Source organism: Falco naumanni, chromosome 10 (genome assembly GCF_017639655.2).
Source record: "Falco naumanni isolate bFalNau1 chromosome 10, bFalNau1.pat, whole genome shotgun sequence".
NCBI lineage: Eukaryota > Metazoa > Chordata > Aves > Falconiformes > Falconidae > Falco > Falco naumanni.
In genome coordinates this window covers 20,059,818-20,072,974 of record NC_054063.1, presented here as the reverse complement: position 1 = coordinate 20,072,974, position 13,157 = coordinate 20,059,818, and the positions used below count along the sequence as shown (strand labels likewise).

The 13,157-nt window shown below is 47.0% G+C and overlaps 2 protein-coding genes and 1 non-coding gene across 4 annotated transcripts in view; 1 reads left to right on the top strand and 2 right to left on the bottom strand.

Annotated features, from left to right (window-relative positions):
- KNL1 (kinetochore scaffold 1) overlaps nucleotides 1–5,867 on the bottom strand; it is a 30,955-nt gene extending 25,088 nt beyond the window's left edge. The window contains exons 1-6 of one of the 2 annotated variants that reach the window (XM_040607961.1): nucleotides 5,729–5,867; nucleotides 2,881–2,935; nucleotides 2,408–2,447; nucleotides 2,108–2,167; nucleotides 709–770; nucleotides 197–252 (exon numbers count right to left, since the gene is read on the bottom strand). In XM_040607961.1, coding sequence (XP_040463895.1) covers nucleotides 197–252; nucleotides 709–770; nucleotides 2,108–2,167; nucleotides 2,408–2,447; nucleotides 2,881–2,915 — 253 coding nt within the window. In that variant the 5' untranslated portion in view covers nucleotides 2,916–2,935; nucleotides 5,729–5,867. The remainder of the gene's footprint in view (nucleotides 1–196; nucleotides 253–708; nucleotides 771–2,107; nucleotides 2,168–2,407; nucleotides 2,448–2,880; nucleotides 2,936–5,728) is intronic. The other variant, XM_040607960.1, reaches the window with a different exon arrangement.
- A 362-nt stretch (nucleotides 5,868–6,229) lies between these two features.
- On the top strand, nucleotides 6,230–6,311 carry TRNAS-GCU. The gene has a single exon. It is a non-coding gene; the product is annotated as a tRNA-Ser (tRNA).
- Nucleotides 6,312–8,465: 2,154 nt separating this feature from the next.
- On the bottom strand, nucleotides 8,466–13,135 carry RPUSD2 (RNA pseudouridine synthase domain containing 2). The gene is made up of 3 exons (XM_040608223.1): nucleotides 12,437–13,135; nucleotides 11,724–12,020; nucleotides 8,466–11,024 (listed from the first exon to the last, which is right to left on the bottom strand). The coding sequence occupies exons 1-3, from the start codon at nucleotides 13,133–13,135 to the stop codon at nucleotides 10,239–10,241; spliced, it is 1,782 nt and encodes a 593-aa protein (XP_040464157.1). The 3' UTR covers nucleotides 8,466–10,238.
- Nucleotides 13,136–13,157: the final 22 nt, after the last annotated feature.

Sequence of the window (13,157 nt, the reverse complement as noted above, 5' to 3'; positions counted from 1 at the left end):
TGCCTAAAAAAAATACTTTTTCTGAGCTACAAAGTCCACTGTACCAGTAACTAATGGGTTTTCAGCCAGTCCATGATAGACAACTGACCATATTGTTCCTTACCTGTGACTGACAGTCCTGACTTCTTAAATTCAAGCTAAAATTTTGTTGCCAATACTCTTTGAATCCAGTTAGGAGAAGAAAAAGGAGTCCTACCTGTATTTTCTCCCTCTGCCCCATTATTCTTAAGATCTCGCTGGAAGACTCTGCAGCTAAGAACAAAAACATCACCAATTTTTTAAAACATAAGCCCATCTGTTTCAAATATATTAAAAAAAAGCACCCCCCAATCAAAAAAAAACCCAGCCCTAATTTCAATCTTTTCCACATAGTATGTTCTGAAACGAGACGTTAAAAGCCAGAAATGTACTGAACCCAAGCATATTTTCCAGTGAGAAGATGCCATTATCACACTTCCGATGGAAATAAAAAATTCCTGATTATATTAGATTCATTAAACTGTTTTTTTTTCCATCTAGGAAGAGAAAACGAATAGTGGCTCAGGGCTCAAAATCAACTCAATATAGCAACAGTTACCAGTTTGCTGTTTGTATACATTTGTGAATATTCAGTGAAGGCAATTTTAAGAGATACCAGTTTACTACCTATAGCCTGCTTTTTATGCTTAAATAAAGGACGTAGATCTGCATCCCTCAGATCAAACTTACTTTATGGTGTTCGCAAAGCTGACACGTCGAGAGTTTTTCCTACGTTTTTCTATAGTGATATCCTGACAATAAAGAACAAAACAGTTTGATAACAGAGGACTCGTCTTATTCCATAAGCCACTATAAGCATAGCTCTTCATGAAACACAAAAACAAACAAACAAAAAAATCATTGCCCAAACCCCAATATTCTATGACCCCAACAAGTACAACAGATATTATCAACACCCTTAAACTACTTTATGTCAGGAGAACTTGGAGAACTATGAAGAGACCCATCTCACAAGAAGTAGCATCTAAATATCACTGCAAGAGTTGCCTGGTTTCAAACACAAGAAGCAGAATACCAGTCACAAGGATTTTTGTCTGGCATATTGACTGGTATATTAGGGAAAATACATGTAGTTGCTTAGTGAGAAGGTTGCAGAACTGCTTTTCTTTAGTTTTCTGTTACATGAACTGAAGAAAAAAACAGTAATGAAGTTTCATCTTTATGGGAGAAAAGGAAGGATTCATGAAAGAATCAAAGTCACCATCTTCCTATAGAAATGTTTAAATGGTGTCACTGACTACATGATCATACTCATGCAATGTTACAAGGTACATAAATAACAGTGCAGTATTACATACACTGGAAAGCTAATTCATCATACCACTACTGTGCAGTTGTCTGCAATAAGCTTCCCTAACTAGTTCTGGGACAGTGGAACCTGTGTTGTTTAAGAAAACACAAAGTATTCACATACCAGGTACTACCCATTATAGGCACGTGACTAACAAAGCCCATAAAATACTTAAATTTTTTGAAGGTTTTTTTCACTGAAAGCCTTATACGCTGAGTTTTCAAGTTCTGTAATCAGCAACAGATAAATCATATAAATATATGATGCAACTAGAGCACGAGTCCACGGATCACGCCCTAGGTAGAAATGACATTTAAAAACAATCCAAACTGCACAGGCCTGTAGTTACAATTTCTAAGAAAAAATAGACATCATAAACATGAAATATATTCTGTATATAATCCTGGAAGAAAACGCTTATTTTTTAGCTTTCACTTTAAACAAATTGGCAGGCTATTTTTTCTTCAGATGTAAAACTATCTTACTGACTATACCAGTTCAAGTCAAACGGACTACAGCAGGAGCAAGTTATTCCTACTAAACTCTGTTTATTCCTCTTTTCTGGATAGAAGAAACACTCTGATGTAAAACAGAAGTATAAGAAAAACTTCATGGATTTCTTGTAATATTTAGTACTCCAAAAATTATCCTCCTAAGCACTTATTACAAGAGTTTTTACACTCGTATTATTCTAGTGACACGGTTTAATCAGTGACAAGTTGAGGAGCAAATTGAAGATGTTATGAGCATTGGCAAGAAAGGACTTAACAGACGTACCTGTGTCAATTCATTCTCACTTCCCAGATCATCAAAAGGATTTCGTGGAGCCTTTAAAATCTAAAAGAAAATATTACAGTTGAGAAGATCAGCTCCAAGTTCAAGAACTGGTTACTTGGCTAGAGTTTGTAAGAGCCACCAGTGCCCTAGCCAATCGTATCAATCTAATAGGCTCTTTCTTTGCTTTTGGAATGCTCTTCTTCAACTGTGATGAGAAAACTAGTTCCCCTTTACAGCTTCCCTTTCTTTCCTTCCTTTAGTTACACCGTTTTCTTTCAAGAAATGCCTTAAGTTACTCACAGAGGACAGTCGCTTCCCTCTGATGTGCTCTGTATTATCACTGGAGGAGAAGAAAGGGAAAGGGGTATTAGGGCATAAATTGAACCAATATGTAGTTCTTGAACAGTATGTGCCAAGTTTTTAAGGTTAGTAGATAGATTTCTTCATTATTTTTACAAGTGTGAAATTAAATAAACAAGCTTATTTGGAATAGATCATTCATTCCAGCACTAGTTTCCAAAAATAAGCTTTAGAAAATTCAGCAGATTGCCCTCCAAAACCCATGGTCAGTTAGCCTCCAGACAATCCACTGCTATGAAATTTCCTCAGAGCTTTCCTACATATGATCAAAGAAATTCCCCGTTCTTCTTCTTGCCAATGGAAAACACATTTCATTCAAGAGATGCTGAACTGCATACTGAGATTAAGGAAATGTTTGTCTCTAAACATCAATATTTATATCACAATAAAATTCTTCAATGGTTTCAACTTACTTTTCCATGTTAGAGTCTACACAAATCTGGTCCATTTCTGAAGGATGTGCTTTTCCTATAAAATATAGTACCGAAATCCAAAAACATTAACAAATCTCAGTAAGAAAACTGCATAAAACCACGGCTAGATACTAGACTTAGATGCTGCAATTTTTCTCTCCACCTTTCTCTAGTCACAGAAACACACTGAGGTATAAGAGGCCTCTCAAGTGCACATTTTCCTGCTATATAATCATATTGTAAAACAACTGTGCTAAGAGTCTTACCGGTTAGGTGCCCTTTTATTTTGAAGTTAAGATTCTGATAACTGTTGGAGATAAATGTGATCAAACCTTATTATACAACACTAAGTTTGCTAGTTTTCTTTGACACACAAGACAATTTTTCAATCAATATTCTCTCACCCCAAGAATATCATATGTCAACGCAAAAAAACCCTCCTGCTAGCACAAAGAACAAGACTTATCAAAGGTTGCATAAGGGGATAAAATTAATTAACCCACACTGACAGGACACCAGTGCTAACACAGACTTAATATTGCCTAACATTTCTTGTAAACTGAAACAAAATTCAGGGCTTTGAATGCCAGACTAACATTCCTCATGACTTTAGTCTCCCACAGACCTGATAAAGACCACCAGAAAAATGTACCACAGGATGAACACTATGAGATCAATACATGCAATTTTCTAGATTCCAGTGATGATCTTTATCTACATGCATCCCTCCATGAATAATTACACAAATTCTACTTACAGGAGAGCTCTAAACAATCTGACAGCATTTATCACATTACTTTATTCTCCCCTTGCTAAGCCTCAGCAAGCAACATTTTAAGAAAAAAACTTGTGTAAGCAAGGATTAAGTGATTTGTAAAAACTAACAGTTACATTTTAAAATTAGAAAAAGAGAGATCTGCACAGGACTACTCAGCTTTTGCATGTCACAGAATCACAGGCTCTCAGGTCTGCCAGGGGTTCTGGAGATAGTGCAGTCCACCCCCTGCTTAAAGCCACAGCAAATTGCTCAGGACAGTGTCTACTCCCATTTCTACTATCTCCACAGGGGAAACGCCACAGCCCCTTCTGCACTACCTGTTCCATCTTCACTGCAATTGTTTCACCCCTTACGTTTAAATGGAATTTTTTGTATTTCAATTAGTGCCCATTACTTCTTGTTCCTTCATTAAATACAACTGAGAAGAGCCTGGCTCTGCCTTCTTTAAACCCTCCCATCGGGTATTCACACACACTGATAATTTCCCTCTGGTAAGCATCCACTGCTCTCCCTTTTCCACCAAGCCAGTTACCTGATTGTAGGTGATTTAAAGCACCAACTGACTCTTATTTTCCAAGCTAAAACTAAGCCTTATGTAGGAAAAAGAAAGCTTTAGATTTACCAAAATGCTAAATCACATTAAACACTATTGCATAGTATTGGGATATCGCTCGCAAGGCAGAGCAGACTTTGAATTATAGGGGAAGGGAAAAGGAACAATCTGCTCAGAAATACCAGTTTGCTCAAGGACCATGTTTCGGCAGGGCAAGAAAGCAGTGTGAGAAAGTTTAGCCAATGGATTTCCCCCCCCACACACACTAAAATCCTTTGCTTAAACTGAAAAAAAAACCCAACCCCACTATTTTGAAGACACCATTGCATGTGAAGGTATAACAAATAAAAGCCAGAAAAGTTTTCCACAATTACATTGTACTTGTACACAGAAACGGGTCTGCTGAAATGAACTTTATTAATTTCCTGTTTTATTTTTTACAAAAGAATTCCTCTTGCCAAAGAGGCAGCAGGTTTACATTAGCACCTGTCAAAACGGCAGCCAAGAGGCTCTGGCTTTCAGGGCCTGCAGCTCTCAGCAACAAAACCGCGACTGCTTTCAGGCAGGCATCCCAAGGGTGGCTCTCCAGCACACAGCCCCAGTGCGCTGGACATTAAGAACTGCTGCACGGGATCAGATTAAACACAAAAAAGAAGTGATACAAAGACAGCCGTACAGGTGCCTAGAGAAGAGCAGAAGAGCAGCACATGGCTCTGTGAAGAGTCCCTAGGAGTCTGCTGTTAGGCCTATTAATCTGAATTCACGTCCCAACGAACACGCTCAGCAGTCATTCTTTGAACCTGTGCACCTATCTTTGACCCAGCATATGGCAGCCAATTGAAATGCTCTGTTATTCTGTTTATGAAAAAGCATCTCTTTTTATTCTTACATTTGATAATTAAGTACCTCCCAGTTCCACACTGTAAACAGGGAAGAATCACTCCAGAGGGTTTTTTTCGGTTCATTCATAATCTTACAAATGCTCATCCAAGCCCTCCTAGGTCTCCCCCCCACCTTTAAGAATAAGAATCTTTGCGATTCCCCTTTGTTCTGAGCGTTTCCCTCACGACCCCTGCGCTGGCCCTACCGCCCTGGCAGGGCCGGCAGCCCGGGAGCACCGTCTGGAACCGCCACCAAGTGCCGGTTTATGCCTCGTTAGCACTTCGGCCGGTGTTTTCCCCAACCTGAACGGTTTCGTTCTGACCAAGACTGCCATTTATCGGCCAGTTTATCAGGCGATTCCTCTCACCTCCGAAGCCGTCGCCGACTCCAGCCTCCCCAGCTGAAATCTCCTCAGGTCCCGGCCCGAGGCCGCCCAGTCCCCTTCCACCGCCCTCCCGGCCCGCTCCTACCGGCACGGCCGGCCTCCCTCTCCCGCCGTTTGCGCGCCCTCCCCGCCGGGCCCGCCGCAGCGACAGCGCAACGGCCACCGCCTCAGCCGCTCCCGCGCTCCCCTGGCCCGGCCCGCCCCCTCCTCGCCTCTTCCCGCTGCGGTCCCCGTCCCCAGCCGCCCTCACCTACCGCTGCGGTCGCAGGCCTCACGCCCGCTGCCGGTGGGGCCTTCCACCCTGCGCTCGGCCGCTGTTCCCCACGCCCCCCGCTCTCATCGGGCTAGGCCGTCGCCGCTTCGCTATTCAAATCTAACCGCCTGCCGGCGCGCCTGCGCCCTGCGCCGCGCCGCCGTTGTACGGCAGAGTGGCGCTGTGGGGCGGCTGCCGTACAACATGGCGCCCCCTAGCGCTCCGTACAACATGGCGACCTCCGCGGGACCAGCCCGGTGCCTGCCATTTCAGCGTTGCCCCTCGCCGGCGCGCCCCGCAGCCGCAGCGGCGAGGCTGGGGCGGCGGAGGCCACTCGCACAGGGCTTCCCGGTCTCCGCGCGGTGGCCTCGCTGTGCGTCGTGTCAACGACGGGCCGAGTAGACGGCGCCATCTTGCAGGGAGAATGGCGGGAAGAAGAAGGCGCCGGGACCGGGCGGCCTACTTCCCTATAGGCTGGGTGAGATGGAGTGTTATCGTGACGAGGTGGCCGAGTGGTTAAGGCGATGGACTGCTAATCCATTGTGCTCTGCACGCGTGGGTTCGAATCCCATCCTCGTCGAGAAACACAATTTTTTTCTTCTCCGGTTTTTTATTTTTGCTCACAGTTCTCAGGGGACCGAGGCGCTCCCGACCTGCCCCGGCCGCGGCCCCTAGCGCCAGCGAGCTCCTGCCCTCCCGCGGCAGCGCTCCGCGGGGAAGGGCGTGAGGGGAGGCGGCGGCGGGTTGGCCGCTCGGCGGGAACAGGCCCTACGCGGGGCCCGCGGCCCCTCGGGCTCCCGCCTCCCGGGGCCGAGCCTTTACCCCTTATGGAAGGAAGGGGAAGCGGAGGTGCCGCCCGGGACAGCGGCCCGGGTAATTGCGGTGTCACAGCCGTGGGCGTGCGGATCCCTCTGAGTGTCCCCGGCCGTCCCACCGAGTGACCCCCTGGCCGGGCACAGACCCTTCTGAGTGTCCCCAGCCGTCCCACCGAGTGACCCCCTGGCCGGGCACAGACCCTTCTGAGTGTCCCCGGCCGTCCCACTGAGTGACCCCCAGGCCGGACCACCCCGCCACAGAGCTCTGGGTCAGCATTTGCAGGGCAAGGGGCTGAGGCAGCTCCCACCGAACCTATCCCGGTGCCCGGCTGGAATGACACCAAGTATTGCTTCAGGAAAAGACAACTATTGCACTTGGCCTTGCTTTTCATGAAGAGATGACGATTTAAACAAGCATCAACTATTGAGGAGATACAGGAAAGCTTTTCCTGCCCAATCCATCAATAATTAACTTTTTAAAAAAGTGTTGAAGTGCAAGTTAATGCCGGGCAGAGCTCCCAGGGCACTGCCCTGCTCCCACTCAAACACACCACCCAGGGGAAGGGGCTTCTCACCCCCTTGGCTGGAACAGCTCTGCCAGGCCTCAGGCACACGCTGCAGCGGTTTTGACGACGCTTAAATCCTCGTGGAAATTAGACTGTGCTAAATCCTGTGCAGAGGATGGCCTTATCACAACTCTATAGTCTCTCCAATGGCACCTGTAACAGACCAGGAACAGTTAAAACACAACTGGAAGTGTGTTATGGCGTGGAAGACTGGCATCTTGGTGATGATTTAGGGGTTAATTCTGGTCAGGCCTACACACAGTAAGTTCCCCCCCAGGGTTTGCCAGGAGGGTTTATTGTATAGACAAGCTGCTTTAGCTGCTGGTAAGATGCACATTCTCCCCCTCCTTTCCTGTAGCATAAAAAGATGTATCAAAATCAAACTACTAGAGAAAGGACTTCTTCCAGGACCTACACTCTGTATAGATAACTTCATGCCCACAACCACCTCACAGCCAGGACAGTTATTTACCTCAAACCTGATCTGAGATGGGAATTTGTCACAAGGCATCTCTAACAGTAACATTTCCCCTATTAGCAAAAGAGCAAACACCAACTTATGCATGTTTACAGCACGTGGTGGCTGGACACCAGCTCTGAAACAGAATAAAATGAAATACGATGGAATTGGTGGTAGACTCCTTGTGAAGTCAACCTTAAATTTTCATTGTTGAAAGTATCTTGAAAACAGAAGCCCCAGGGTTTCCTGACCTGCAAGGTGTGCCAATTAAAAGATGAAGTTATTATGCATAGCCAGAAAAAGGAAAAACACAGCACTGAGCTTCAGTTGCCACGTAAGGCGCTTCAGCCACCCGTCTCCATCTACTGGCACAAGTCAGTAAAATCTCTTTCAGAAGCTTATTTCTTAAGTAGGGAAGTAAAAAAAAAAACCACAACACAAACCAACCAACCCCCCCCCCCCCCGAAAATATAATTTGAGATACCTCAAAGTCTAATTCAAAACTGTTGCCCCAAAACCTACTACCTTTCCCTTGTGTCTAAAGCTAGCAACAGCTGCAGACACCCTTATTTATATACTGAAGGTGCCCAAGTTTATATTTCAGTGCATGAAAAATCTGGATGACGCTAGTTTTAGAGTTTAGTTATCTCTTAAACACAGGAGACCTTTTATCTCCTTTGTTTAACAGGCTGTCTGTGGCTAAGTACTAGACCTGGCCTTAAAAATGATGGCAAGAAAAAAAATACCATCTGTGATTAAATCAGAATCATAAGAGGCCCTTGGCAGAATGTGGAAAAGCAAAGCTCAAGCCTGTGTCAACTTTTGCAGAAACATTCAACACATCAGCTAGATGATCCAGGGCAGAAAGAAGTCACTTGGCTACTTTGAGCTACTTTGGAAGAAGTAAAGCAGTGGTTTATTCTGTTTTGGTACACAAATCCTGGTCCTGGTAACATCATCAAGTGATTCTAGGAGCCTTGCCAAGGAGAAAGGTAGTCATCCCTGCAGGCTTGGCCAGCCCGAGGTCCCCAGCATCCCACTCAGACACCTGTGAAGCAGGCAGTTCTCCAGTACCCTGTGTGAAATGGGCAAACTTGTAATAAAAGATCTACACAGAAACCACATCCTGGGGGCCAGGGACCTGAGAAACAGCTAGAGCTCCCCAGAGCACAGACAGCACAAGGAGAGATCATCCGAGACTGGACCACACTCCAGCATGGCTGTTGCCACACTTGCTGAACAGTATCTGCTCCTCCGGACTTCTTTCTTCATCTTTTTTAAGGCTTCTTTAGTATTTTAGAAATGTAGGACACTGCATGCACCCTATGTAGCAACGGGTGTGGAGAAGTGGATATGGAGTGACAGGGCTAGAAACCACTGTCTGCAAACAGGACTGAAAAAACATGGCTCTTCCCAGGCCAAGGTTTGGATTGTCTGCAGCAGCCACCAGAGCTGGTCGGTGACACTGGTGACACATACAGGAAAGAGGGAAGAAAACAGAAAAAAAAAGATAAAAAAGAACCTGAGACAGCAGAATTATAATAATGACCCTCCCAGAGGCCAAGAAACAACCACTGATGAAAATAAGAACTATAGTGATATTTATCACTCTGAAAACATATATTAATATAAGATGTATAAAAATTCTTCTGGTTCATAAAACAGCTTTTTTTTTTCTTTAAAGCTAATTGTCACACTAAAGTGGTATTAAAAACAATTCCACACCAATCAGAAAGAACCTGCCTACCTGCCTGCAGTATTTTAAAAATAATAATTAAAAAAATAGAAGTTCGCAGACTGACCTCTAATTCGGATTTTTGCTCAAGAATGAGGGTGTCTTCAATGAGACACAAGGGATAGAGATCGACAGGTTCTCCGAAGAGAAGCCAGAGGCAGGAGATATGTCACAGAGGAAACAGCAGAACAAAAAGGCAACAAAGGTCTACTAAATCAGTCTATTTCTAAATCTCATAAAAACGTATAAGCTGGGGACTAGTACCTCCAGAAATAGGCCCAATATAAAGGGATTAGTCCCTAGAGGTACTAACTTTAAATAAAGCAATTATTTGAATGAATACTGAAAGAGTCATTTCTAAACCAGGTCTGCCTTGCTGACAAACAGCACAAAATGGATCAGCTTCACAGTGCTTTGGTTTTACCGTATGGTGTTCTCAGTAATAATTTGAATTTTAAAATCAGTCTGACAGTAAAATACATTAAAAATAGTTTTCTGTATGACATGACATCCAGCATATTAAATGACTTCCCAGCAGCTCTTATTGTAAGACTCAAGGACACAGCAGGCCAGAAGAAAAATCAGTTGATGACCTTTAAGTGCATGCACTTAACTGTCTGTGTGGATAATTGACAGCAAACCCAGAACTCATTGAGGTGAAAGGCAACGCTGCCTGTGATAAGTAAGTGTTTGCTGCCCTGAAGTGCTAGTTCACTAAAGGGGCAGCATAAATCATGTTGCAGCCCCATCTTCCTGCTCAACTTTTACAGCACCTGTTGGCAGGCAGGTCAGTTCTCCAGCCCAAACAATCCCACCCCATCTCAAGTCACAGGCAGTTTGTTCACCTCAACGACACTGAAAAAAATAAATCTCGGGTCTTTATAAAATGCTGTCCTGGCCAGCAATGTCTGTAGGCATCAGATGTCCTCAGTCATTCCTCCCAGTCCTCCATTGCCCACTCAGGCATCTTGGAGCAATACTCAAACTCTGCTCCCTTATAGCGCAAGGCATGTAGGTACATCACTAGCTCCTTGGGAGATGGGTCCTGCCTCGTAATTTTACACTCTGCACACAAAGGGTCCTTCTCTTCTGAACTCTCTTCTCTCATTTGCCCATCCTGATTCTCATGTGAACTGAGTTCTGTCTTCTTTTCAGGCGTTTCCAGGTCGGTGTTGGAGCTGAGTGGACAATCTGCTATGTCATTTCTCTTGGGATCCATAGCATCCATGGCAGGGCAGGAGTTCTCAGGGTCAGCCTGCGCAGACTTGGCACAGTCACTTGAACTACCACAGTCTTTATGTTCAGCATTGGAGTTCAAGTCCTCCTCCAAAATACCCAAGATATCCAGGCTTTGTTTGGAGCGATGCTCCTCTACTAGTGCCTTAAGGAGTTCTTCATCTGTTTTATCGATCTTGCCACCTTTCCCTCTGTCTGGGCCCCAGGCTTCCATATTATAGATGGGGTCGTTGACAATAGGATGCCCCAAATACTGCAAATGGACCCGGATCTGGTGCGTGCGGCCAGTATGTGGAAGACATTTGACTACGCTGGTCTTGCCATTGTAACTGAGTCTCTGGAAGATGGTTTTGCAGAATTTCCCTTTGGGGTCCACGCGGCACACTCCCACCTTGTAAGAAACAACCAGTATGGGCTCCTCACAGACCACTTCGTGTTCTGGAAACTCCCCCAACACACGACAGACATACTCCTTTTCCAGCTATGGGAAGACACAAGAGTAACTCTTAGAAAAAAAGAACAGAAAACTGTCTCTGTCCTAACTACACTTGGGTCCCATACTAGCTACTCCTCTTCAGAGAAATACCTTTGCAGGCAACACAACTGAACAGGAAGAAAAATAAAATAAAATCAACTATTTAAAGGCAAATTTATCTCAAGCTTTCCTCGACTAGTTAAGAACTCAAGAACACAGGGGCCTGGCCTGTTTTCCTCATAGTAAATTCCAGAGCCATCTCTCAGCAGCCTTCGGTTTGACACAAATCCTGGAAGCCAGGACCCTACTGCTATGGTTCTTTCTGTTTGCGTCAAGAGCCACTGGAAAAGTGAGACAAAACTTCTAAAGCTTTTAAAAATGAAAAAGTATTAGATGACTTATACATGTCCACTTACAAATAAAACTGCTTTCTAATTGTTTTGCGTAATCCCACCCAGTTTACACAGTGTCTTAGGGAAGGAGATCCCTTTCAATCTAATATTACCAAATTCAATTAAATTTTTACTCAGTCATTTTCTCTTGCTGCCTCTCATGCTTAATACAATCAGCACAGTAGCATGGCCACAAGCTGTTTGGGGAACTTGCCAAGGCTACACCAGAAGTCTGGCTGCCTTTGGACCTAGCCTGTGTCAAGAAGATACCATGCCAGAGACTCCAAAAACTACTGCAGCCCTGAGCTCTCACCTGTCTCTCCCGAACCTGCTCATCGATCCTCTTGGACACCTCTGCAGTCTTGGCAAACATAAGTACTCCCGAGGTCATGCGATCGAGTCGGTGGATGGTATGCAACTCCTTCAGATCATGCTCTTTGCCTAGGATGAAGATGACCGTGTTGTGACGAAACCTGCCACAGGGGTGTACCGGCAAAGAGGAGGGTTTGTCCACAACCACCACCTCGTTGTCCTCCACCAAGATCTGGATGGGCTGGGCAGTGACTGGCGGCTCATGGCGATGCACTGTATTCCTGAGAAAATCGTTATTCTGCAAGACAGAGAGATAATTGGTGTGAATCCAGCCTGCACAGACATCCTGTCTGGCCACACGCAAGGGGGGCTTGGTATTTCGGGGAGATTTGAGAGCCCTGTTGTCCTGGAACCTAGGATTTAGCATGACAACTGTGCACATCGCTGTTTCAAGTTTGATGGCCTGCCTTAAGCCCATCTCTGTGCCTCACTCCATCTCGGGGGGCTGAGCAGGGAGCCGTGGGGCATGCCGGCTCTGCGCAGGGCCTGGGGTCTGCGTACTCCTGACCCCGCTGGGCTTAAGGATTCCCCAGGATACCGATTCCCCCAGATCACCGCAGGCTTCAGCAGGCTCCCGGGGCTCCCGGCCCCTGGCTCCAGCCTCCCCTGGCACACCGGGCTCCCGGTGGTCCCAGCCCCGGCGAGGATGCCCACCTTGAGCACGATGTCCAGGTCGCGCACGGGCTCCTCGTTGAGGCGGAGGCGGCCGGCGCGGGCGGCGGCGCGGTAATAGGCGAGGGGCTGGGCGCGGAACTCGGTGCTGAAGACCTGCAGGAGGCTGCGGCCCACCCAGCGGCCCTTGCAGTAGGTGCAGAAATCGAAGTAGTAGGGCCGCACCTTGCGCAGGCCGCCCTCGAAGTAGTAGGTGGTCTCGGCGAAGTGCGCCGCGCCGAAGCTCACCCCCGTGCTCAGCTTTCGCGGCGGCGGCACGTAGCGCTCCCCGACCGCCAGCCGCCGCTTCTTCGGCGCCGGCGCCGCTTCCTCTTTGTCGCCGCTGGGGCCGGGGCCCGGCTCCGCCATGCCGCGGTGCGGAGGGGGAAGGGGCGGCCGCGGCGGCCAGGCCCCGCTCCACGCCAGCCGGTACAGCCGCGCGGCCCACACCGCACCGCCAGCGCGCGCCGTGACGCAATGACGCGGCGCCAGGCGCTGCGGCCAATCGCCGCCAGGCCACGCCCCCCCCCCGCCCTCGCGCGGCCGGTCGCTCGCGCCCCTGGGTCCCAGCAGGGCCGCCGGCCGGGGCCAGCGGGGCGCCCCTGGGTCCCTGCAGGGCCGAGCACCAATGGGAGTGGGAAGGGCGCATGAGGGAGCAGCCAAGTGAGCAGGGTTTTCCTTAGGCCCCCAAATTCTCAGCATTGCTACCAGAGATTAAGTTAAT

Coding starts and splice junctions, on each gene's coding strand:
- RPUSD2 (XM_040608223.1), bottom strand. CDS start 13,135: ATGCTGAGAATTTGGGGGCCTAAGGAAAACCCTGCTCACTTGGCTGCT. Junction 12,021..12,436: donor ACCTGGACATCGTGCTCAAG/GTGGGCATCCTC, acceptor TCTGTCTTGCAG/AATAACGATTTTCTCAGGAA. Junction 11,025..11,723: donor AGCAGGTTCGGGAGAGACAG/GTGAGAGCTCAG, acceptor GTCTTCCCATAG/CTGGAAAAGGAGTATGTCTG.